The following is a 27,332-nucleotide window of genomic DNA, read 5'->3' as shown; positions in this document are numbered from 1 at the left end:
AGTGGCAGAGGTCTTGTGAGGGAGTGATGTCGTTGTTTCCGGCGCTGGGGTTTGAGAGCTCTTTGACGATGTTGAAGAGTTCCTTGCTGTTGTGTGCGTTGTTGTCTAGTCGATCCTTGAATGCTGACTTCTTGGTTGTGTGAATTAGCTGGTGGTGTTTGCGGGTGGCGTGCTTGAGGGCGGTCATGTTGTCTGTAGTCGGGTTTTTTCGCCAGGCTTTCTCAAGCGTGCGGCAGTTCTTCTTGGAGTTCTTGAGGTCGTCGTTGAACCAGGGGGGCTATCTTGCTTCTGGGCCTGCTGGAATGGTTTTTCAGGGGTGCGAGGTCGTCAGCGCAGTTGGTGATCGAATGTGTGAGGTTGTTGGCTGCTTGGTTGGGGTACGTTGATCTGGCGGGAGGGTTCTGGCTCAGTGATGTGATGAGCTGGTCGTTGGTGATCTTGTTCCAGCTCCTGCTTGGGGGCCTGTTGCCGGTGGTGGTGAGTCTTGGTCCTTCTGAAGCTGAAGTGGACGCAGCTGTGGTCTGTCCAGTGGAGTCCGGTGGAGTGGCTGAAGGAGATGTACTTGCTGGAGGAGAAGATTGGGTCGAGCGTGTGTCCGGCGTAGTGGGTGGGGGTGTTCACCAGTTGCTTAAGTCCGAGGTTGGCGAGATTGTCCAGCAGGGTGGTGGTGTTGTTGTCATTGTTGTTCCCCAGGTGGAAGTTGAGGTCCCCTAGGAGGATGTAGTTGGAGGAGGCGAGGGTGAGTTGATGAGAGAGTATATCTACTTCTCAGATCCTCTAGTGCTGGCCATTTTAAAAGAATACTTTGGAATTCAAGAGATTCTTGCTCGTGTTCTCACATTTACTTCCTTCTCTAGTGTTGGCTATTTTGGGACATACTTTTGGACTGAAGAGGTCCTTGCTTGTGTTCTGACATTCACTTCCATCTTAGTTTTCATTCTCCTTTACTCCTTTACTTAGTACCCCCTTGTGCTGCTCCCCTTTTCTTTCTTCTATTCTAAACCTAAACATGGTCCCCTCTCGCCCCTTCAAACTCTGTGCCTCAGCTCTTTCTGTCCTTATCTTTTCTATTGTTGAAAACTGTGAAGCATCAAGAGGTAATCTCAAGTGATGTCTCACGGCAGTAGCTGACTGGATGCCGTATGACTGCCTAAATCTCAAGGGGGTGGTGATGGACGGAGCATCTGAATCAATTAAACACTCACACCCAGTCAAAAGATCTGGGTTTAATCCATCACCGTTCTTTAGCCCACTCTGCCACCCCAGTACAGACATGGCTATATGCAAATCAGTCTGACCCTGTGCCTCATGGGAACAGTCCAGCCCGAACTGCCAAGCCATGTCTTCCCTGGACCGGAAACAAGCTTCCGAGGACAGGTTTCTGGCATTCCAGCCGTCTTCAGCCCCGCCTGCTTGAATCCAGTGGCAAAGTGAGCAAGGGACTCACGTCTAAGCATACCCTGCCACACTTATGGCAGCCAAAAGCGGTACAAAAGGGGGTGGTGATGGACGGAGCATCTGAATCAATCAAACACTCACACCCAGTCAAAAGATCTGGGTTTAAACCATCACTGTTCTTTAGCCCACTCTGCCACCCCAGTTCAGACATGGCTAAATGCAAATCAGTCTGACCCTGTGCCTCATGGGAACAGTCCAGCTCTAACTGCCAAGCCATGTGTTCCCTGGACCGGAAACAAGCTTCCGAGGACCGGTTTCTGGCATTCCAGCCATCTTCAGCCCGGCTTGCTTGAATCCAGCGGCAAAGTGAGCAAGGGGGATACTGAGATGTTTTTAATTGGGAAGGCTAACAGTAGTTGGAAAAACTCTTGTTGGCTATTTTCTTTGGGCCTGCCCGAAGCTCAAAAAAGCAGCTAAGGACCTGAGCTTTCTGATCATTCCCTTTCTGCATGTGAGATTTGTTTTGGCATTATGCGACTACTTTGCATCCCAATTCACTGGCTTAAAAGTATAATACAGCCTCTTATCACCAGTCAGCTTGATTACGGTAATGCTGTATATCTAGGTATGGCAAACTGTCTTTTTATATGCCTGCAAAACATCTCAAGCATGTCTGCGCATAGGATTTGTAACCTTCCTGCCAGGACCTCTGTTTCAGCCAGTGGACTATGTTCATTGACTGCCCATGCGCAAGAGAGCCATTTTTAAATTGCTCTGTCACATGCTTTGAGCAGTTTATTCTATTGGTCCTGCGGCTCTGAGGAACCAAGTTTGTTTCTATGAGTGCACTAGAGCTCTCAGGTCAGCCAACCAGGCCATCATCTTACAGAGGTGCATTACTAGGCTCATGTGGGTGGACTCTTGCTTACTTATCTGGCGGCCACCCACTGGAAAGCTCTCCCCCCTCAAACTGCATCTAAACTCTGATTTACCTGTATTTTGGAAACTATTAAAAACAAGGGTGTTCCCTACATATAAGCTGTTCCCTTTCTTATGGTGTTGCGCCTCTTCTGATTATGACATTCTTTTCTCATTCAGAACTCTGTCCACGTAAAAAAATGTCAGTGCAGGAAAAGTAACATGTCGGTAGGTGAACGGGGAGTTTAAATGAGATTTGCCACACCCAATTACCTTGCTCCCATGATACCTCTTGGAAATCCTCCATAGGCTAACTTGCGGTATCCACCCCATTCAGAAGGTTCTCAATGTCGGTGGACCCAAGTCGATGATATCAACTGTAATTCTGAGAAGGCCTTGTGTCAAAGAGCATCATCTCCTAGGCCATCAGGACTTGTGACCATAGCCTATAATTGCGAAGAGCTATGGCCCCTGCAAAACCTCAAATGTACACAGAGTCAGTACTTAACTTGCTAACAAAATAAGTGCCAGGGCCCTTATCAGAAGACCACTGCAACTTGGTCGGTTTGCGACCCACTACGAATCGGTATTAGAAACTCCTGGAGTTTCATACATTGGGAAATTGAGATTACCTAATTGTCTCCTTTCCAGGCTGTCTTGATTTATAGCAGTTGAAGTGCACAAAGAAAATTGGAACTGGTCAGTGAGTGTGGTGGTAGGGTCTAAGACAAGGCTAAAAAGGTCCAAGCATTCTGTAACTATTTTGTTTCTTTCACCTTCAGGAAACTGCATATGAAATAACGCACACAATAAATGCAAGTTAAACTAATGAGTGGGAAATCCACTCTTGTGTTACGAATCTTCCATTGGTCAATGTAGTCATTGCATATGTATATGTATGTGATAAGAGAGTCAGAATTGAATCCTGGTTTGTGCAGTGAGGAATGGTAACTTGTATATTCATAGTGTGACAAGGTCCCAACCTGTGACAGAAAGCAGTGTACCACATACAATAAGAAGACCAAGCAAAATGATTTAGGGCCACATGCATGAAGCATTTTTGAGTTCGCAAACGGGCCAATTCACAGAATCGGCCTGTTTACGAACGCAAAAAAAGGCTTTTCACATGCATCAAACCCAAATTGTTATTCGGTAACCTGTTACAGAATCGCAAATTGGGTTTTGCGATTCGGTATTGGGAAGGGGCGTGTTTAGGGCGTCCCTTCCTAATAGCGAATCGCATCTGTATGTATGAATGTTTTGTGACCGCAATTTGGTCGTAAAACATTCACATAATACCACCTACTTCAAGTAGCTAGTAACCCATTTGCAAATGGGAAGGGGTCCCAGAGAAACCCCTTCCTCTTTGTGAATGTTTGTAAAATAATTTTTTAAGAGCGGGCAGTGGTCCCATAAGGAAAACGGGCTGCTTTACAAAGACATGGTGGTCTGCTAACCTCAGCAGGCCACCATCCCTGTGATTTTTGCAATTCCAACGAGGTCGCAAATTGCGAACTACCTCATTAATATTAATGAAGTAGGTCGGTTTGCGACCCACTACGAATCGGTATTAGAAACTCCTGGAATTTCATACATTGGAAATTGGGATTACCTAATTGCAATTCTCAAAAAATCATAATTAGATAATCACAGTTTCCAATGTTGATACCTGTGGCCCTTAGTGATTAAGATGAAACAATTCATTTCAAAGTAATTAGACTGAACCTAGTGCAACATTTTTTGTGTGTCCATTAACATCATGCATTGCAGAGCTCATCTTAAAATGCCCTCACATTACCTCTCAAAAAGAATACATCTTTGTAAACATGAAGCCTCGGGTAACTTCATCAGTTAACACAACACCATCTTCATTTTCAGCCAGTGGCACCTAAAGGTTTGCATTAACAATCCAAGTACGGTTGTTTTTTAACAAAAAATATGAGAACTGTTTTTGTAAAATTAAAAAAGCATGGGCTCATCGGTTCCAATAGTTCCCACCCATTTCGACCTGTTTACATACAGTTGTCTTTTTAGGTGAGTCAAGGGGGTGAAAGAGAGATGTTCTAGTAAAAGAGAGAGGGACCCCACAACCAAAGGGATGGGGTGCCAAGTAGACTGTTAGGTCAAGCAAGAAATCCCTTTGGGACACCTTTTTGTAGTGACACAACGTTTAACGTTCAACGTTCAACAATCAATAAATACAGGAACAAGTAAATTAACACAATACTGTACTCATGAGGCAAAACACAAACGAAATTATGAAAAATCCTGAACAATTTATTACACAGTGCAATATTAAAACATAATATTTCAACAATAATTAAAATGACGGGGAAGAGCATTAAAAAAAGGAAACATTAGATTCCTATTAGTAAAAAAGGAGGTGTAGACAGAAAATTAAATTCAGCGTAGACGTCAGAATTATTTTCTAAACAGTATAATACACAATCCTCCTTTTATCATGCGACGCGTTTCGGTGGATCATATGGTCAGACCACCTTCATCAGGTTTATACATATTTTCTTCCCCAAAAATTCTCGAAACTTTAAAACCAAATCGGCTTATGGTAAATGGTTCCTATGTTAATAGAACACCTTCTCTCATCCGATGAGTTGAATAAAGCTTACTTTGAACTTGAACTTCTCAGACCCGATAATCTTCATAAGTACTTAAAGATAAGGTAAGGTAGGACCGTCTCAAGCGGTGCTCTGATAAACCGCTGATACAGATACAGGATACACGATAAGCGTTTATTAAATGTTTAAAGCTCTCCAGGGACACATGGTACGAATGAGGAGTTAATAAAACGAAACGACCCCCGTCCTGAATCGGACAAAAGTGCAGTAAAATGCTGCCGTACTCTCATGGTTCCACTATTCAGTACTCTCGGATACCACCTAAACAGCGCCGGAGTTAATTAAAAATGCTGGCGTCCCGTGTGTCGATCACCATCACCTTCTACGTAGAAGGTAACTTATTATCATTAGTGAAGCGGGTGAAGTGGCACTGGAGCCAGGAGTGTGCAAGACCATTCCATCCCATTTACGGCTATTTTACTACCAAAAAGGGAAACAGAGGCTCGTTTTTTTTCCCTGCTAGCATTAGGGCTTTTGGCTTTGGTCACCCTTGTTATGCAGGAAATAGGGCACAAGCATCAGGGGGAACAGCCATTATTCCGCGGTCTTAACCATGCATGAACATTACCACGTATATTTTACCACAAACATTCCTTTACCACGCATGTCTGTTACCACGGAGCTTTTAGCTCAAATATGCCGTGGTATAGGCATATTCGTTGTAATGGATGGCAATCATGGCCGGGCGGGGGACAGCGCCAGGAGTGGTGGCTTTAGAGATCAGGGCCAAGCAAAGGGACAGACTTAGGGTTCAGGGCCGTAATGGTTATGCGTTAGGGACTCAAGGCAAGGGGCTGAGGCGGAGGGTGGTTTTAGGGCTGGAGAAGTGGGCAGTGGAAGGGTTACGGAACACAGAGCCGGGCTGGGGACTACAGCAGGGTTGGCGGCTTTAGGGATCAGGGCCAAGAAAGGGGATAGACTTAGAGTTCAGCGCCGGGCAAGGGGCTTAGGCGGAGTGCTGTTTTAGGACTGTGAGTCCAGTGGAAGGGATACGGAACACAGGGCTGAAGATGGTCTGCGCCAGAGGTGGCGGCTAAAGGGCTTAAGGACAAGAAAATGGACAGGCTTATGGTTCAGGACCGGGAAGGGTGTTAGGGAATGGGTTACGGAACACAGGGCCGGGCAGGGGACTGCGACACAGGTGGTGGCTTTAGGACTTGGGGCCAACAAAAGGGACAGACTTTGAGTCTGAAAACTGCGTGGTATGCCTGTACCTGGCCCTGACCCCTAAAACCAAAAACCGCCCCCTGCCTCAGCCCCCTTCCCTTGACTTGGACTCTAAGAGATGGTGGGGAGCAGGAGGGTGAGATGGGGCCCATATTTTTAACAAAGGGAGAGGCAGCCAACTTCACGAGGTAGTAGCTGTCATTCGTGAAGCAGGTGCAGTGGCACTGGGGCTCGGGGGCCCACTGCGTCAGAAATGTGACTGTCCTACTTTACAAAGGGTGCCTGCTGGATACCCTTGCTAAACATAGGGGGATCTATTTGTGTTCTGAATGGGAAAGAGAAACCTTTTTCAAGTTTGAAGTGATGGCTACCCATGATGGGAAAAAGGTGAAAGAGGCACAGGAGAAATCCTGCTACTCATATCCTCTGCTATTATTAGTGCTGCAGGTGCAGGTGCATTGGAAACTCAGAGTGTGAGGGGCTCACTCCACCCTAATATGAAGAAGAGTGTTTATTGGCCAGTTCCTGTTTTTGTTTGATGAATTTGCTTAGTTATAAGTCTCACATTTAATATGGATTATGAGTGATAGAAAAAGTACCCCTGGAATGATCTCTTAAGCCCTACCTCCTGCTCTCAGACTTGCCCTCCACTCCACCATTCCTTGCAAAAAATTATTGGAGGGGCCCCAACTTTTTTTTTTTTTAAACTTTATTTTTGGCGGCGAAGCAAATAAAGAGGCACAAATTATACAAGTGAAAAAGCAGTTAACACTTTCGGACCAAGAAGGTCAGATCCAAAAAGGAGGAACACAGCCAGGTGCGGCCCACATCCCGGGGGCAGGGCGGCACCTCGTTAAACCTGCAAAACAATGAAGGGAATTGCTCTTGTGCTCCCAGAATCCCCTGGTCAATATCAATACCTTCGCCAATTTTCTTACATGGTGCTATACCAATCCAAACAAAAACATAACAGAAACAAGAACCCCATGAACGGCATTTGTGGCATTGATGCAATCACATAAGGAGAGGTAGGCGAGGGCCTACTACAGAGCGGTCCTCATAGTAGAACGTGGTCAATGGTAATCCCAATGATCAACAAGCGTACGCAACAAGGAACATCGGCATGGCCCAGGGGACTGCTACACCACCTCAGGACACTGCACCCCGGATCCCTCCCCACCATCATCAGACTCCGAGGAAGCGGAGGAAAACAGCTCCGCGCTAGTAGCGTCTGAGTCATCCTCCTCCATCCCCTCGATACACATGGCCCTCCAAGCGAGTAAGTCCTCCTGGAGTTTCCCATCCCTGCGTGTGCTCTGCATATGTGTCTCCTCCGCTAGGGCCCATTCCCTAGCGTCCCGCAACCAACTAGAGATTTCAGGCGCCCTCTGTCCCATCCAAGTAATGGCCACCCGCCTGCGCGCCAGAACCAACAGGAGTTGCAGTAATTTGTAGGACAGACCCTTCTTCCTGGGTTTGGGCACCAGCGCCAGCAGACAGTGAAGCGGTTCCAGTCGGATCGCAAGGTGTGTAATCCGGGTAATATGTGCCACCACCTCCACCCAAAAGTCATGTACTAGGGGGCATTCCCAGGCCAGGTGAAGGAATCCCGCCCGTTCAGCCCTACACCTCGGGCAATTATGGCTCCTGTCTGAGGAGATACGGTGGAGGGAGGCAGGTGTCACATATGTGCGATGGAGGAAATTAAAATGTATCAATTTGAAACGCGCATTACAGGAGACTTTTCGAGTTAACATTCCTAACCGCTTCCTCTGAGCTGGATCCAGTTCAGTCCCCAGGTCCGTCTCCCAAGCCCTCCAAGCCGGCATCAATGGGGGAGTCGAGTCCCTGCGCATTGCCGAGTAGAGAAGGGAAATCAGTCTCCTACCTCTGCCACAGGATAAGATGATGTCCAGAGTATTAGTGAGCTCGGGCGCCTCTGGGAATTGGGGCCATGTCGTCCTGGCTACATCCCGGAGACATCCATAATGCAGGTACTGGCCCTCACGCAGTCCAAACGAGTCCGCTGCTCTCTCAAATGACACAAACGAGTCATCCGGATAGAGATCCGCAAGCGTCTCGCAACCGCCCATGCGCCACTCTCGGAAGGACATATTCGCCTCCATCTTGAGAATTGGGGCCAGGATCCAAGGGGAGAGCTCCCTATGGAATGGCGCACGTCGCAAAACTCGTTCAACGAATTGCTGCCAAATGCGGGCCGTATGCCTGACGACATAGGGCAGAGCGTCGTCGGCGCCCCTACCCTGCATTAGTGCTTCCTGCAGCACCCTGTCCGAAGCCACTCCCGCCAACATTGCCAACTCCCAGTTCTCAGTGTCAGCAAACCATCTGGCCGCCGGGAGAAGTTGTGCAGCATAGTAATATAAATCAAATCTAGGGGCCTCAAGGCCTCCCGCATCCCAACATTGCGTCACCGTACGCAACGCAACTCTGCTGCGACCACCCGCCCAGAGAAGAGATGTAAGGAGCGAATTCAGTGTGCGGAACACCCGGGGGGCAACGGGCATAGGGTATTCTGCAGCACATATAGGACTCTAGGGAGCATCACCATTTTGGCAACTGCTAAACGGCCCATAAGGGAGAGAGGGAGCGTATTCCAGAATACAACGGACTTGCGGAGTGCCACAAGGATCCTGTCCATGTTATGGGTTAAAAGAGCCTCATCCGAGGCGGCCACCTGAATACCCAGGTACCGGAACGCCAGACGTTCACATCGGAGGCCCGCACAATGAGAATCCGGCGGCGGGACAAGATCATCAGGCGTCAGCGGGAACACCAGGGACTTGTTAACATTTATGCGCAGTCCCGAGGCCGCACCAAAGCGGTCCAAGAGGTGCAACAGAGCGGGGAGGGCCTCCAGCGGAGAGGTCAGGTAGAAAAGCGCATCATCGGCGTAAAGGGAGATGATATTTGTAGTGTCCCCCACCACGATACCCCATTCCTGCAACTCCTTACGGGCCGATATGGCCAGGGGCTCAATTGCGAGGGCAAATAAGAGGGGGGACAATGGGCAGCCCTGTCTGGTTGAGGTAATATAAATTCTATGGTCATGTTGTGTTCCCTAGCGAGTACCCCACCGACTCCATGTACGAGTTAAAAGTGCATGTAACTTCCCTCCTGTATCAGCTATGAAGACGCAAATACATTTGCGTCCAACGTTAACTTGTCCTCTTTCAGACCCACCATGAATGGGTTTGATGGTCCGTTCCTAAGTATGCTATGCCAACGTCTTTTTGAAGTGTACTCCTACGTTTTTCAGCCTGGCTGAAAGTAGGCCCTGAATCTCTGCCACCGAGCCTCTTTTCTGGCTTCTGACTGCGAGGGCCTCTGCCCAAGCAGCCCCCGTACCCGTGAACTCTGACTTACTTCTAGCGCGGCCCTCCGTGCTCAGCTCAGCCTGCTGCCTGCCAAGATTGACTATAACCTTCGAGTTATCTGTTTTCCTCCCCGAAGATACATTCCAGCCTGCTAGCTTCAGTAAACATCCTTCCTCAGCTACAGGGCTAAAGGGCCGACCTGTCTTTATGCAAGTAATTCATAGCCTCTGTTGCCATGCTTCCATGGAAGGCCCCATGCCCCCACGCTTCTCTTACAGACACTCAGGCGCTTATACACGCACTCCTAGCAAGTATAGAATAGCTTCTGCTCTAGAGACCTTTCTGCCCAGATAGCTTAGTTCCTAAACATCAGATATCGGATATGATAGAAGCACAAGTTGATCTGACATGCCAGACTTCTGTCTCTTCCGTCAGTGTAAATGTCAAGTCCCCTGCACCCCGTCTATCACACGTCATGCAGCTGCGCGCGCATCCAAGCTTCCGATTTCTGCTGACATTGCAACATTCTGTTAGCACCACCCCTTGGTGCCACCCACTTGCGTCACCTATCAGTGACGTTTCTAGCACACACGCCTAGTTTACGCCTCTTGATGATGTACTAGCACCACGTGTATACTGTTATCTTGTCTTCTCTCAGCTGTTACGCCTCTTACATTGAACATTATGATGTAAATCAAGTATATAAGCTATGTATTGTCAATAAACGACGGCGCGCTCATCTATCCCTTCTGACATCCTGTGTGGTGGTCAGAACATGATATCCTGATTCCTTTATGAGGAATAAAACCCTTAGAAACTCTTACACCACGGACTCTGTTTTCCTTCTTTCCGATTGAGTTATTATTGATTAAGTACTTACCTGCATAGAAATTAAGAGAGTAAATTAATTATTTACATCATTTTGGCGCCCGAATAGGGACCCCTCCCCCACCTCACGCGCCGGAAGGTGCGTTGCAATCCGTGTCCCCTGCCATCAGTTAGACGGACAACACGTGTACTGGCAGGATTTCCTGCATCCCCCTCTGACACACGGAGGTGACGAAGACTGCGATCAGTGCCCAGACGAGGCGGTGAGGAGTGCGGAGGATCCCGACCAGAGCCCAGCCGAAGGAAGCAAGGTCCGAGGTGTGAAGAGGCCCACCAGTTTTCCGAAGTTTTCCGAAGTTTTCCGAAGTTTTCCGAAGTTTTCCGAAGTTCCGAGTCGAGTCCAGTCGAGTTTTCCGAGGCCTTCTGTTTTCCGTGCTTCCCGGTGAGTACCATTGCTGGGTCGTATCTAGACGGGTTTGGGTACGCAAGTCCGGTCTGCACTGTTTTTAGGCAGTGTATCTGTACTGTTTAGCAGTATATAAAGTATTCCGAATTTCTGCACTGTTACAGCAGTGTATCTGTATCGTTGAGCGGTACATTCAGAGTAGGGGGAAGTTAGCTATGTCTTTAAATGTTTCATGTGATAAATGTCGTGGTATGAATGTGATTGTTTTTGTGCATTATTGTGTTTTCTTGTTTAAATAGTTACATGCTAATTAAGTATTTAGGATCAAGCATTTCAGTATCAAGTAGGCACAATGCCGTTTTTCAACAAATTAAAGCAGATAGGAACTAGGAAAGGGATGTTAGAGGAAGAAATTCCAATCCCCCCTAGGGACACTCCAGGTAATTTCATGTATAATAAGCATGGCATAGACGCCATCCTGTATCTCGAGTTATGGACCGATTATACCAAGCACCTAGAGGAAAGATACCGATGGCCAGTTAACGGAACATGGGATGCCGAGTGCATCATAAAGGTAGAAGAAATATTACGGAAAAAGAAAGCTAGACAATCTCAGAAAGACGCCATAGAATTTTGGCGTAAGGAATCACGTAAGCGTGCTGATAGAGCACTCCGTAGAGAAGACAGGCTTAAAGAATCAGAAAAGGCCCAAGAAAACGAATTAGTTACTGAGGGAATTCGAGTAAAAGTAGAACAAATAGATCGTATCCTAAATGGCAAAGTGAACAACATGTATCTTTTGGCCGATGGTACCCCTGACGCCATTTCAGAAATACCGAAAAATTTGCCGTCACCATTAGTTCCAACTAAAGTAATGCATAAGACTACTAAAGACATATTCCTAAATTCATATCTCGAAGATGTAGCGCCAGCTTACACCAATCTGCCTGTTCGTGCCCTGCCTACTGACAGGGCCGGGGGTGGTACTGGCCCCCAAGATCACTCTCAGCCGACACCGAAAAAGACTAGTTCCGTTCCGCCAGCTCCGCCACTTCCCTCACCTAAAACTGATCTACCGAAACCACTTCAATCAGATCCTACTAAAAGACAAATTCAGATACTGACTACACACAGAGATAATGCCCAAGTTTCCGCTTCAGGAGGTGCGACCGCGGGTCTCCAGACCCCGCCACCGACTCACAGATTAAATCTCAGAGGTATGCAGAGTCCTTTTACGCACAGATCCCCCCGTTCTTCTAATTCATCCCGTCTTGATGCACTAAAAGAAAATATGTCAGTTTGTAGATATGATCCAGAACCTGGACAGGACGACTTAATGATATTAGCGTCTTTACGGTTAAGATCTGCTACTGATAGTTTGTTATGTTATGCAGGAATGAAGGAGCACCTAGATAGAATATATGAGTTCGTTCAAACGGGAAAGGACCCCGACAGTATTAAGGATGCCCTGGAGAAACAGAAAGTTACCATGCAAGCACTGATACTACGATTTTTCATAAATTGTCTAATAAGAGAACGAGACAGGCCCGGAACAGAGCAGAGTGAATTGGATGCATTGAACAAGTGGGGTCAAAATATAGCCGATGGAAAACATGACAGACAAAATTGCATAGAGGCCATGTATAAAAAGATTAAGAAGGCAGTGATAGCAGTACACGACAAAGAGAAAGAAAAGGCTCCCTCCGAGGAGGAAGAAGAATCTGAAGAACCAGAACCGACTACAAGCACTATAGCATATGTAGGTAAGGGAACTTATCTTAGGAAGGGTATCCGTCCAGAAAGCAAGAGAGTTTTCTTCTCTGCCTTAACGAATCCGAATTCTGCTGAACATCAGTTCCAGGAAACTGATAAACGGCTTCGAGATCGAGTTGGGTACCATGTACTCAATTCTATGGATGAACAAGAATTAGCCCGATCAGCGGTATCATGGGCCGAAAATGCAAACATATATAATGATGACACGGTAGCACAGACATTTCTGAACCTCTCCCCCGACGAACAGAAATTAGCAGGTATATATATGATTCAGCACCTTCTCATTAAGTACAGAAAACATTATTCCGATCCAGGTCCCTTACATGAGACACTAGAAGCACTACTGATGGATAGATGGAGAGGCCTAAGCACTAAATTAGTTCAAATAATTCTAGAACAACGACGCAGATATGACACCTTTGTAAGTCCTGAATATGTTCCCGCCCCACCTCCAGAAAGGAAAATGTACCATATGCAGTGCGGGAGTGGTATTGAAAGTCAGAACCCCTTACGGGAAGTGCACCCTGTTATGGGTGAGGATAAAATTTTGAAACGCGTGTATGTACACACGCCTCTGACTAAGTTAGAACTGTTAGAAATGAAGAAATTAGTACCGAGCCATGATAAAGACCCTGCAGGTTTTCATAGAGAGCTCAAAGACATGTTACTGATGGGGGACTACACATATGATGATATCATGAAAATGTTGAAAGTATTATTGCCTACGGGTATATTCGAGAAATTAAAGGAAAAGGACTGGGAGGTGGGAGACGCAAAGATTGCCTGGGCAGAAATAGAGGATGAAGAAAAGAAACGGGTTCCAGGGTTAGGCCTTGGGGACAAAACTAAAGCATTACCAGGTTTAATAGTACAGGTCCTGCCCAGATTATTGACAACTAGAAAGGAGGATTGGGATGCAATCTCGTCCTGTAAACAGAAACATGATGAAGATACTAGCGACTTTTATTCAAGATTCGAGAAATGTTTTATTATCAATAGTGGCCTCCAGCCAAGTAGCGAGTCGTACCCACATCTTTTTGTATCAAAGTTAGTCGAGAATTCCCTACCGTTAGTTAAAAATAGAGTGTATAAAGTCGAGAGTACATGGCAAGCAAATACGCCATCCCAGATGTTACAAATGTTACAATATCACCAGAATAGAATTAGGGAAGAACAAGATCAGGAACAGAAGCGCATGAAAGACACGAAAATGAAAATGTTAGTAGCCCAGACGGTCCCATCCGACAGTCACAGGAAAGGTACGACCCAGACAAGTCACGCTGCAGCTCCTGTTAAAGGGACATGCAATTATTGCAAGCAGCCAGGTCACTACGTACACGAATGTGCAGTTCTGAAACATAACATAGCGACAGGTAAAACTAAAGAGAGACCGCATCCGCCTAGACAAGACCATAACCAGCATCAGTCTACACAGAATACACAGCCCATGCATGCATCCGCACAGACAGCACAGACCGTAGCAGTACCACAGCCACAGCCCATTGCTGCAACTCAGCAAGTCTCACAACAGATGTATCAGTATGCCCAGTCTGCTTACCCCGAATATTCCCGATATACATGAAACAGCCTAGAGAGGGAAGGTGGCTTGCCTCTTATCGAGATTCCTGTAGATCAAGAAGGTCCTTATGTACACAGTCAAGTATTGGGGAAAGATAGAAAGTTTTTAATTGACACAGGGGCAAGTCGCACTACAATAAGTCATGACGAAGTTCCAGGGGCACCCCTCTCAGGCTCACAAAATGTTTCCCTTGGTTTTTCAGGACAACCTATTGTAAATGAAGTCTCAGAACCAGTTCCCCTGGCTGTGGGTCCATTATCACGTGTTACAGACCTGTTACTAACAAAATCATGTCCGGAAAATCTATTAGGAATTAAAACACTGAAGGCTCTAGGGGCTATAATATGCTGCTCCCCGGAGGGAGTTAGACTCTTTCTGCGGGATTTCAAGGGTCATTACGTCCTTCGTGAGTTTGACGTCAGATTGAAAAATGTACCTGATTACTTGTGGGCAAAAGGCCCAACTGATGTAGGATGTATGCACATTACACCATACCGCGTTACCGTCAAGGCAGGTGTTGTATTACCCAGAATCAGACAATACAAGTTACCACCCGATGCTGTAGCGGCTTTACTGAAAATCATTGAAGAGCTCATTGCCCAAGGAGTGGTCGTCGAGACCGACTCCAATATCTGTAATTCACCCATCATTCCGATTCTTAAACGTACTGATCCCAATGCACCGCCAGTATATCGGCTGGTGATTGATCTTCGAGAATTGAATAAATGCATTATCCCACAGTATCCTGTGGTCCCCGATATATCATCTCTCTTGACTGCTATTGATTCAGAAGCAACGTTCTTTACTGTAATTGATCTCAAGAACGCCTTCTTCAGCGTGCCTATTGATCCAGAGAGCCAATATCTCTTCGGATTCTGTTTAAATGGACGCAGTTTCAAATTTTCGCGCGCACCTCAAGGATTCACAGAAAGCCCCAGCATCTATAGTCAAGCACTGAAAAGACAACTAGATTGTATTCAAATGCCAGTTAACACCGCTTTACTACAATACGTCGATGATCTGCTGATCACCGCACGAAGTGAGCCCGAATGTGAAAAAGCATCACTGACAGTTTTACATTTCCTGGCCGACAAGGGACACAAGGTGTCTCCTTCGAAGCTACAATTCTGTGTTCAGCAAGTTGTGTACTTGGGTCACTTGCTGTCCAAAGTGGGGAGACAGCTCACTCCCGATCGCATTCAGTTAATTGTGAACATGCCGCAACCCAAGACACAAAAGGAAGTGCGGGCCTTCATAGGCCTCACCTCGTACTGCAGACAATGGATTCCCCAGTATGCATTTCTAGCTAAACCACTCATCCAGTTAACGACACAGGAGGCAGCGACTTCGACTGTCCTCCCTTGGACTCAGGAACACACACAAGCTTTTGAAGAATTAAAGAAAGTTTTATGCCAAGCACCAGTTTTAGCGACACCATGTTACAGCAAACCGTTTACACTTTTTGTTACAGAACGTGATGGCACAGCGTTGTCTGTCCTCACTCAAGACCAAGCAGGTTCACATAAGCCTTGTGCTTATTTTTCTAGTACATTGGATTCAGTAGCTCAAGCACTCCCTGCGTGCTTAAAGTCAGTAGCAGCAACAGCGTTAGCAATAAGACAAAGTGATTCAATTGTTTTAGGTCATCAGTTAACAGTTCAAGTACCACATTCTGTAGAGGTTTTGTTAAACAGAACCCAGACTCAACACTTAACTATAGCACGACTGACAGGTTATGAATTAACACTATTCCAGCCACACATAGAAATCAGACGTTGCAGCATCCTGAACCCCGCAACACTGTTACCTACAGTTATGACAGATCCAGCTCCGCATGATTGTATAGAAATAATTAATGCAGTAACTAAACCTAGACGAGACTTAACAGATGTCCCATTGACAAATCCAGACCTGACACTTTATGTGGACGGTTCATGCATGAGAACAAGTACAGGAGAATTAGTGGCCGCGTACGCCGTGACCACTGAAACTGAAATTAAAGAAACACATCGTATTGACACCCTGTCTGCTCAAGCAGCAGAGCTCATCGCTCTGACTCGAGCCTGTATTCTAGCCAAGAACAGAAATGTTAACATATACACAGATTCCCGCTATGCCTTCGGAGTTGTACACGACTTCGGAGTCCTCTGGCAAGAACGAGGTTTTCTGACTTCCCATGGGGCCAAGATACAACATGGCCCCCTCATTCAAGCACTGTTAGAAGCAATACATTTGCCCTCGGGCATATCAGTCATGAAGTGTAAGGCACATACTAAAGTCACAGATTCTGTTTCCCAGGGTAACGACCTGGCAGACCAGACAGCAAAACATACAGCATTGACTTACACCCAGACTACTGATGTGACAAAGACAATAGTCCAGACCCAGTGTATGGCAGTTAGAGATCCCGCCCTAGATGTAATTGATATCCAGACACATGCTACTCCAGAGGAGATAAAGAAATGGACTGAACTAGGAGGGATTCAGACAGATCAAGGTTGGGTGACGAAGGGAAAATCTATATGGTTTCTCCCCGACTCAATGGTTCAAGTCATGATAAATACAGCACATAGTCCTGCCCATCTTGGAGAGAAAGCCATGTTAGACAGTTTACAGAATCTCTGGTACAACAAACACTTACGAGCAGCAGCAAAACAGAAAGTGCGTACTTGCATGATCTGTTGTCAGTTCAATCCAGGTAAAAGCGTCCCTGTTGAGCAAGGTGGATTTCATCCTCCCGATCACCCTTTTGAAGTCCTCCAGATGGATTATATCCAGATGAATAGCTGTAGAGGATTTAAGTATGTCCTTGTAATTGTTTGTGCTCTGTCCCGCTGGACCGAAGCATACCCAGTCCCAGACTACACTGCTCCGACCACTGCCAGACAGTTGGTTCGTGAATTCTTCCCACGGTACGGTTTGCCCCGTGTCGTGTATTCAGATAACGGACAGCCGTTCTCGTCCGAGCTGATGAGACAAGTTTCCCTCTTGCTAGGATATCAGTGGAGGTTCCACTGTGTCCGACATCCCGAAGCAGCTGGCCTTGTAGAAAGGCATAATCAGACACTAAAAATCCGTCTTGCCAAGATCTGTCAGGAAAAAGGGGTCGACTGGATAGTCGCCCTGCCCGTGGCACTATTCTACATGAGGATGGTCGCCCACTCGAGATCAGGGCTATCCCCGTACGAAGTGGTCTTTGGCAGACCGCCGAATATGTGGGGGACGCCCGTTCCGAAAAAAATCACTGATATTGATTGTAACATGTTGACAGATTACCTTGCCTCCTTGATGTCTGCACTCCAATCATGTCGTTCACAGGTTGCCGCAGCCTTCCCTGACAACACCGATGTAAAGGCGCATGAGGTCCGCCCAGGTGACCTGGTAGTCGTCCGGAATTTCGACCGGAAAAGTCCGCTGGAGCCCCGCTGGAAGTCTCCAAAGACCGTTCTGCTTACCACTAGGACCGCCGTGAAAATCGAGGGGAGAAAGGGGTGGGTCCACACGAGTCACATCAAACTATGCAATGAACTAAAAAACGGACTGAAACAGGACTCTGACTCGTCCACCCCCACCAAAGACTGTGTTGAAGCACAAGACGTTACTGTGCCTAAAAGAGAAAAGACTCCTCAAGAACTTTACCGAATGAAGCTTCGATCTAGCAAGTCAGACAGTTTAATTGTTTAAGTCCTCCCTTAGGTGAATCGGTTAAATAGTTTCTGACATGTATCCCCTAGATCGAGTTAGAGAGAGAGAGGAAAAGAGAAGAACATATTGCAAATCACTTCGTAGTCACTGTATAGTGACACTAATAATCATGTTTATTCTGAGTATTATAATTATTATTGCCAGCATTCTGCTTCCTATGTACTGGCCTATTTTCAGGCGTGAACAATCTGCTTACAATGTCTCTGCTGAACACACTTTTAGTGAACTTCCTGCACATGAACTCTCTTACAGACTTGCGCTGCGCAACAATACATTCATTAGTATGTTACACCATTCCCATCAGACAAATAATGCTACAGACTGTTGGATATGTGGCCGACTCCCTCCCTACCAGAATTACAAGGGAGCTCTGCCCCTCTTTCCGTACCCATTCACTCACAATGGCTCCTGTGGAGCCTGGTTTAAAATAATTAATTCTTTAGATCCTGATATTGCTGTTTTCGATGGGGGCTGGGTTTGGGGAAACTTGAACTTAGTCCTGCTCAACGTCTGTTATCCGGATAAAGAAGGACTTCCCACTCGAATAGGAACTGATCTAGAAAATGAAGTATATGGATTAGGTAATTATACAATTAGCCTTATGATCCTCACTGTTGAATCTGAAACTGCTCCAGTTCTGCCCCATATGTTAGTACTACCAGTCACAGGTGAATTATGTGTTAGCAAGAAAGGTTCAGTACACGTAGGTCATAGTAAATGCACTACTGTGGTCGAGTTCAGTGACCATGGTAAATCGTCCTTTAAAGCTATCAGTCATTCCTACTTTGTTTGTGGTCATACCGCATACATACGTTTGCCTCCAGATTGGGACGGTACCTGTTACATTGCCTTCCTTCTGCCACCTGTTTTCCTAGCTCCTCCTGATTACCATAGAAATACGAATCTAGCACCGAATAGACCCAAAAGAGATATTCCCCTTGTCGACTACACAGAAACGGCATGGGAACAGTACACTGATTTCAATAAAGGATTCTTTTTCTTCCTAGGACCTGTCCAAAACAGTAAATTAATACGCAGATTAACGAGAACACTTGAAGCAGTAGTGAACGAAACTGCCTCCGCTCTAGGTAACTTAACAGAGGAGCAGTCTGCTATACGGACTGTTGTCCTTCAAAATCGTCTTGTGATTGACGTCATCTTGGCAGATAGAGGTGGAGCTTGTAAGGTCATCGGGTCAAGTTGCTGTGTTTTCATTCCACAAAACGCACCATCTGTCTATCAAGCTATCACCCGTTTACATAAAATTGCAAATCAGATACATCAGAATCCAGGCACCTGGACTTGGTCCGGTTGGTTCTGGACTACGTTAACAGCTTGGGGATGGAAGATCTTATCGTTCCTAGGCATTGGCCTTGTTATAGTATTCAGTTGTTGCCTATGCCTGCAGTGTGGGCCAGCGATATGTGGACTGTGTGCCACATCCTGCATTGAGCATTCCAGTTGCCTCTCAAACAGTCAAAGAAAGAAAGACGAACATATAATGTTACAAGAACAAACTGATCGATTTATGAGGATCGATATATCATGAAGGGTCCGTAGGGAACAAGGAGGGAATGAGGTAATATAAATTCTATGGTCATGTTGTGTTCCCTAGCGAGTACCCCACCGACTCCATGTACGAGTTAAAAGTGCATGTAACTTCCCTCCTGTATCAGCTATGAAGACGCAAATACATTTGCGTCCAACGTTAACTTGTCCTCTTTCAGACCCACCATGAATGGGTTTGATGGTCCGTTCCTAAGTATGCTATGCCAACGTCTTTTTGAAGTGTACTCCTACGTTTTTCAGCCTGGCTGAAAGTAGGCCCTGAATCTCTGCCACCGAGCCTCTTTTCTGGCTTCTGACTGCGAGGGCCTCTGCCCAAGCAGCCCCCGTACCCGTGAACTCTGACTTACTTCTAGCGCGGCCCTCCGTGCTCAGCTCAGCCTGCTGCCTGCCAAGATTGACTATAACCTTCGAGTTATCTGTTTTCCTCCCCGAAGATACATTCCAGCCTGCTAGCTTCAGTAAACATCCTTCCTCAGCTACAGGGCTAAAGGGCCGACCTGTCTTTATGCAAGTAATTCATAGCCTCTGTTGCCATGCTTCCATGGAAGGCCCCATGCCCCCACGCTTCTCTTACAGACACTCAGGCGCTTATACACGCACTCCTAGCAAGTATAGAATAGCTTCTGCTCTAGAGACCTTTCTGCCCAGATAGCTTAGTTCCTAAACATCAGATATCGGATATGATAGAAGCACAAGTTGATCTGACATGCCAGACTTCTGTCTCTTCCGTCAGTGTAAATGTCAAGTCCCCTGCACCCCGTCTATCACACGTCATGCAGCTGCGCGCGCATCCAAGCTTCCGATTTCTGCTGACATTGCAACATTCTGTTAGCACCACCCCTTGGTGCCACCCACTTGCGTCACCTATCAGTGACGTTTCTAGCACACACGCCTAGTTTACGCCTCTTGATGATGTACTAGCACCACGTGTATACTGTTATCTTGTCTTCTCTCAGCTGTTACGCCTCTTACATTGAACATTATGATGTAAATCAAGTATATAAGCTATGTATTGTCAATAAACGACGGCGCGCTCATCTATCCCTTCTGACATCCTGTGTGGTGGTCAGAACATGATATCCTGATTCCTTTATGAGGAATAAAACCCTTAGAAACTCTTACACCACGGACTCTGTTTTCCTTCTTTCCGATTGAGTTATTATTGATTAAGTACTTACCTGCATAGAAATTAAGAGAGTAAATTAATTATTTACATCATGGTGCCCCTCCCCAGCGTCCACTCATCAGAGCGGGCCGAACCCAGACGCACCCTGGCCCGGGGCGTCCTATATAATATCCGTATCCACTCTCGAAAGCCAGGACCAAATCCCATCTTAAGAAGTACAGAGGGGCCCCAACTTAAAACATTTAGTTTAGGTGGTTGTCAAGGAAAAAAGTTTGAAGACCTTTCCCAAAGAAAGTGGACCATCCTGATCTCTGAGACGTTCTGGCGGTGCCCTCTGACCGTTCACCCCACCCGTGCTTGGAAGAGGACGTGCAGACATTGAGTTCTGTCATCGACGCCGGGGCTGGCAGCAGTCAGCCCCCAGGTTGTGTTCCTGCAGCTGCTATGGAGCCGTGGTGCTGCCGTGCTCACTGCAGGCTCGTGGTTCTCCCAGAATACGGAGAAGAGATGAGGCGCGTGCTGCTGGCAGACTGAAGCTCAGATATGACTAAAATACTTCCATTTGTGATATTGACATTGCTACTACAAATTTTAAAACGTAGCGCATAAACTCTGAAAGCCAGAGAGGTGGCACCGCACGTGTTCCTGGAATCTTTCACACCGTACACAACGTTAATGGGGAAGAAGCGAGACCTTTGACCTTGCATCAGTGGGTTCATGTCCGTATATTGTAGTGTGCTGGATCTCATTTTTGAGTACATTAAAGGTATTTCTTTGTGTAAAAAAAAGATAGGTTCTGAGTTGGATGGTCAGTTATAGGGCTGCTGGGTGACTCTTGAGTTCTGTGCTGGATGCCCCCCACACTGGCTTTCTGAGAAGCTTGTGACTGCTCTCCATCTCTACCACGGGGGGCTAAGTGCAGAAGGGGTTGCAGAGGCGCAGTAGGACAGATCCCAGGACATTAGGAGGTGAACATATCTAGTCCCTAAGACTGACGCCCATTAGCACCTGCTTACCCCGTGGCTACCCCGAACGAGGTCTGGCACCCATGATGAACCTAGGGGAGTTCCTAGGCAAGCAGACCCATGAAGCCGGAGGATCCCCGGCTGTGAAGATAGAAGCCAGGGCACATGTCGCCAGTGATGATTTGAATGTGATTCATCTGTGTGCTTATTGGTACAGTGAGCAAAAACAGGAGCCTGGCATACAGCCCAGAGTAATCACTGGTGGCGATGTTAATCCAGTCATTTCATCTATCGCTTCTTGTTCTTCTCTGCTTGGTTCATTTCTAGCCTGTCCTTTCATCCCCTTGAAAGTGTTTATGTACTGCTTAGTGCTTATGACTATTGAGAAAGTAGAGTCCAGTTGTGAAGGCTCTGCCCTTCAGAAGGCATCAAAGGAATGTATTGACTGACTGCGACTAACCCTCATTCCTCGACTGTCGAGCCCTTTACTTGATATAGATGAGCCCTGCAGTGAGTCCTCTTTATGAGGGTAGATCATGCCTGTTTTCATTGCTCACTTTTTAAAGGAACATCGAGAAGGGAATGGGCAGGGATGCTCTTCCTTTATTTGAAATCAGTTTTTTGTTTTCTAGTAGGGTATTCAAGATTAATACTTTCATGTATTTATTATAAAAGCAAAATTATTAAAGAGGCATTACTTTAAATAGCCATTGCTTTTTCGCAAAGGTAGAGCTATTCAGTTTTTATATATTTAACGAAGATTGCCATAAGCTTGAAATGTTGTTACAGGTAGATCATTTTATATCCTCTTAGCTCTTATTATTATTCCCCTGAACTCCCTTTCTTCTTGAACTCCTCATTCTCCCTCCAGTCATATTTTAGCAGTCTTCATTACCATCCCAGCACTTTCTTTCTGTCTCTTCTTGAGCCCATAGTGTCCCTGAACCTCATCACCCCTTCTTTTCTATTCTGTCACTATTCCTCATGTTTCCCTTTACTCCATTCGTCCAGTAAATGTCCTTGTCCCCTTCTTCCCAATATTGTTTCAACACCTCCTCATTTAATGGTTTCCCCCTTCATTCTATCCCTTCGCTTTCCTGTAAAATCCAATTCCCTCTTTGTTTTCTGTCCATTTCTGCCCATGTATTTCATCTGCCTAATGCCTTCTTTGCGTTCCCTCATGTCTCCTAGTGGCAGTCACAGCAGATTCCTTCCCGACACCTAGCCTTGGGTACCAGGCCTGTGGTAGCTGAGAGTGCAAGCTGCTCTTGGAAATCCCTAAGGGATAGCAGCCTCACTGATCATCTTTTGATGTCCCTGTTTCACTTACTGGAATGGGCCTCCCTCCAGTTACTAGAATCGGCCCCACCCTTCATGACTGGAAAGAGGCCCCTCCGGCTCATTGTAATATTCCTGCCCCTACTGACTTTCAGTTTCTGAATGCCTAATCCCCCCACCCTAAGTTTCACTCCCAGTCCCCAGTGAAAAGAATGACCCTCCGTGTGCTTGTGAGTTCCCTGATGAACTTTTCTGTGATTTTTTCCGGCAGGAATCATGTGTCCGGCAGTCCTTACGGTGTGCCCGGCTGGCTAAGCTCATCACACTGCAACTGCACTTCCTGAGCAATGGCCAGACAACGAAGCTTATCAATCTGGAACCAGAAATACTCATGGATGCTATCAGAGCACTGCCCCGCTTCTATCAGGTAAGAACGGTGATAGCTGACCGGCCGACCTTGGGGTTGTTTACATTCAGGGGTGCAACATCCTCTGCCCTCCTGGGCATACACAGCACACTGGAAGAAGGTGACCCCTAACCCTCTGGCCATGGCAAGTACAGGGAAATAGATTGTGCACAAGGTGTGCAGGGAAGGAGTTTGCTCTCTGACCTACAAGGCAGGAGCCCAGGCAGGTGGCTTGTGCAGGCTGGCTTGGGAAGTACCTCGTGAGCATAGAGGGCTCTGAGGAGTGTGGCTTCATGTTACATGGTGCACAGGGGTACGGTTAGACCTCTGCCCCCTGGATATGCAGGGATGGGCACCCTTCACGCTGGGACATTCTGCAAACATAGAAAGACTGGAGATCTGTTTATTTCTGTGGCTGAATCTTGCCTCTGCTGTCTGGGTATATTCAATACAGAGGAGGCGTTAGTGCTTGTTCCTGACCAGAAGTAACATATAAGCTATGCCAGTACATATGCCTTTGTCATTATGGAACTTTTGCAGCCTTTTGTTTACTTATGTGCCCAATTCCACCTGGGCACTAGGATGCCTCTCAGAGGCCAGGGGAGTGGGTGAAAAATTGCAGATAGGATCTGTCATTTTGGCAGTGTACTGGCTCCCTCAAAGGTCTATTAGTTGGGCAGCTCACTACTTGATTGCAAGGGGAGACATTCCAGAATAGTAGAAAAACTAAACTGGTTTACTGTCAGCTGCCGGAGCAGGATGGTCTGTAATTATTCATGCACACATGTGCAGTGCCATCTGTTGGGCAGTGACGTTGCCAGCGTCACACTGTGTCCTTTGAGACATGCGCGTGGCGTGACGTCTCCGCTACCCTTGTTTACATCCATTGTCACGCATAGCGGTCCGGTACAACTCCCGCTCTGGTACTGTGGACTTCAGGGAAGGGGCTGGTACTGATTGGAACGCTTTTGTATATCAGCGTCTCCATGTGAAGGGGGCGAGTATAATCAGCCACAAAGTGCTCTGGAGTTTACTGCGGAGTTGTGGGGAGTAATGGAGCCAATGGGGCCCACTGGTCGCAACTGCGCAATCTAAGCGCACTGAGTGCGTTAACTGCCCCTTAACACTTCGAGCCACGTATGCACTTTAAATATTTGACCTGCACTTGAGCGTGCGGACTGTACTGAGGGAACTGTACTTGTGGCACAAATTGCAACCTGGTTAATTACCATTAAAAGACCCATAAATGGACACCAATTCACCGAAATGACAGGGCTAGCGAATGACTTCATACACCCTTTGGCCTTGACATTACATTAAGAGACACCATATAACCTTTTATCCGAATCTTTCTAGCAAGTGAAATCAAATGACCGTAATTCTGATGATATCACCGTAACTGATCTCGCTGAAGCCCCATAATCGCATCAGTACTGTAATAACACTGCAAAAGCAAATGTCCGTTTTGCACATTACCTATAGTAAGGTGCTGGCATGACATGGCAGATACACTTTACATGTGTCTCTTTGCATTATATGAAATATTATGAGCTTGCCTGAAGAATATATATTGCCACAAAACAGCCCAGGGAACCAAAATTATTTATACCACAAAAAGTTAATTTAATAGTTTACCTAGAGCATACCGCAACATTATATGGATTGATGAATGTTAACAAGAGCAAACAAGATTTAAAAAGTAATAGTAATATCCACGTGAGTTAACTGCCATTGACCGTATATATTGAATATTAATTATATTATTGGTTTAAATTATTTCTTATTAAAATATTTTGATTTATGATCCGTTTGCAAGGCACTATCACTCGTTGCAAAGCACAGTGCTGAAGGTTTTCCTAAACAAAATAATCTTTCATGTATTCACAATAATGAAACGTTGGAAGAACTTGTTAAAAAAACACTTTTTACATGTTTTATTTTGTCAGAAGTGTTTGCATTGCACTACAGAATTAATTTATTCACAAAGCCTATAGCAGAATGTCCATGTGAAAGTTGCAGATAGTAAACAGTGCTCATAGAGACACTTTAAAGCAGTCGCGGCTGGCAGCACTAAAGAATGGTGGGGAGGGCAAATGGGTTGGTGACTGCATATACACAGCAAATGAAGAAAAATAAAAGGGCACTTACAAGCACGAAGGTCGATGTCGCTTTATTCCGGTTTTCTTCTGCTCAACTCTGCCTCTAGCGCGGGACCCTCAACAACTTCAATAACCAATCCTGGCGCTGCTCTCATGCTCTTAACCAGCTGAATTTTTTCAACGTTTTGTCAACACCTTTTTGAGACTTTGGGCCAGATGTACGATCGTTTTTCTTCGTGCGCAAACGGATTTGCGACCCGTTTGGCATGCAAAAAACAAATGGCCCATGTACTAACCCTATTTAGCGAGTCGTAAATGATTTGCGACTCTTTAAATAGGATTAGTGACTCACTATTAGGAAGGGGCGTTCCAAGGACGTCCCTTCCTAATAGCAAGTCTGAACACTATATAAGACTGTTTTGCGACCGCAATTCCGGTTGCAAAACAGTTGCAGAAGGGTGGTAAAGCACTCACAAACGGGAAGTGGTCGCCAGGTGAACCCCATCCTCCTGAATGCATGGGAAATATTTTTTAGTGGCAGGCAGTGGTCCCAGGGACACCGACCTGCCCTTAAAAAATGCAACGAAAACGTTGAATTTTTCTCTTTTTAAATGCATCCTGTTTTCCTTTAAGGAAAACGGGATGCATTTTCTTTTTTTTTTAAACTGCTTTATTTAAAAGCAGTTCCAGACATGGAGGTCTGCTGGGCCCAGCAGACCACCATACCTGGGAGGGCTGGCCATTCCCAATGCGGTCACAAATTGTGAGTGCCTCATTAATATTCATGAGGACTGCAATTTGTGAATCGCAGACAGTGCATGAGACACTGTTGTACATTGGGATGTGGGACTGGTAAATTGCAACTCCAATCTGTGAGTCTCAAATCACAATGGTTGTGCATCTGACCCTTTTTTCCTTTATCTCCTGGTATGCTATGGATGTCCCCTAAGAAACCAGCGAGTTTCCACCCTTGTGGTGCCTGTCACCACACCCGGTTTGCCTATCGTGCTTGGAGGGGGACTACAATTTTAAGGCCTGTGGGGAGTGCCGTGCCATGCACCTTAAGGCGTTGCTGGAGCGCTCTTTCAACTCTGTGCCACCCTACCATCGAATGACCCAGCGATGTTCAAGATCCTGGTTGCGTGGAAGGGCCCAAGACCACTTTCGATGTTCGTCATTTCAGTCTAAGTTGTCTGGTAAGTACTGTGAAAAGGAAAAGTCCAGGAAGTTGAAGCACTCTTCAAGTTCAGAACGCTGGGTCAGGTCTTCGGACGAGGCGCAGGAATGATGACACAAGTCGAGGCCCACTCCCATGCATCTTGTGGAACCTGTGTCTTGTTCACTCCCAGAGTTTTCCAGAGCTGCAGCAGCCCGTCCAACTCAGTGGGTTCTTGGGGGCCATGCACCTCATATTTTGGTGGCCCAACCACTCTGGTGTAGCTTTGGGCTTCATGGGTTCGGAGGGAACCCCACTGGATTCCTTCTGCAGGGTTGGCCCTCGGTGCCAGTCGGGCCTGTTGGAGCCAGTGTCAGATTCGGAATGGTTTTGCTGCAACACTGTGACTTTCTGCTGAGCCTGCTCCAGTGCTGCAGTTTCTAGCCCCTCTGACACCTTGCGGCAGCTTTGAACCAATCGTCATACCCGCCTCTGATAAAGAGCCGTCTAGGTGTTGATCAACACTGATTACGGCCGGAACCGTGCCCTCGAGTCAGAGCCAGTGCCAATTTCCTTTGGTAGGCCTGGAGAGGGAGACGATTGGGAGGTGTCTCAGAACCCTTATGGTTACCATAGAAGAGCCCGAGGACAACTGGTATGAGGAACAGGCGGATGTTATGTTAACAGGGGTTTTATAAAGCGCACATCTACTCTACTGAGTGTCCCGGCTCTGGGTGTAGTGCAAAGTTATTGCTGAAACTGCCATGTCTTAAGAGCCTTTATGAAGGGAAACATCCTGAAGTAGTCTCAAAGCAAGCAGTAGGTTATTCCATAGTTTAGCCACTTGTAGCTGAAAGGAGTTGTGGTTTGGAAACCACACCAGACATGGGCTTGGTCTCTCCTCCCACCATGGCTATGTAGGAAGGGGCCTCTTTTGCAATCGTGGTGCACAGGGAGGCTGTGGTCCTGGATTTTCAGCTGC

At 46.5% G+C, this 27,332-nt stretch overlaps 1 protein-coding gene across 2 annotated transcripts in view; it reads left to right on the top strand.

Moving 5' to 3' along the window:
• Window positions 1-27,332, top strand: part of SPG11 (SPG11 vesicle trafficking associated, spatacsin) — a 639,585-nt gene that overhangs the window by 565,306 nt on the left and 46,947 nt on the right. For both annotated transcript variants that reach the window (XM_086957913.1, XM_086957912.1), the window contains exon 39: window positions 22,961-23,116. In XM_086957913.1, the coding sequence (XP_086814039.1) occupies window positions 22,961-23,116 (156 nt within the window). The remainder of the gene's footprint in view (window positions 1-22,960; window positions 23,117-27,332) is intronic.

This window comes from Lissotriton vulgaris, chromosome 2_1 (genome assembly GCF_964263255.1).
Source record: "Lissotriton vulgaris chromosome 2_1, aLisVul1.2, whole genome shotgun sequence".
Lineage (NCBI taxonomy): Eukaryota > Metazoa > Chordata > Amphibia > Caudata > Salamandridae > Lissotriton > Lissotriton vulgaris.
This window is presented reverse-complemented; position numbering and strand designations above follow the sequence as displayed.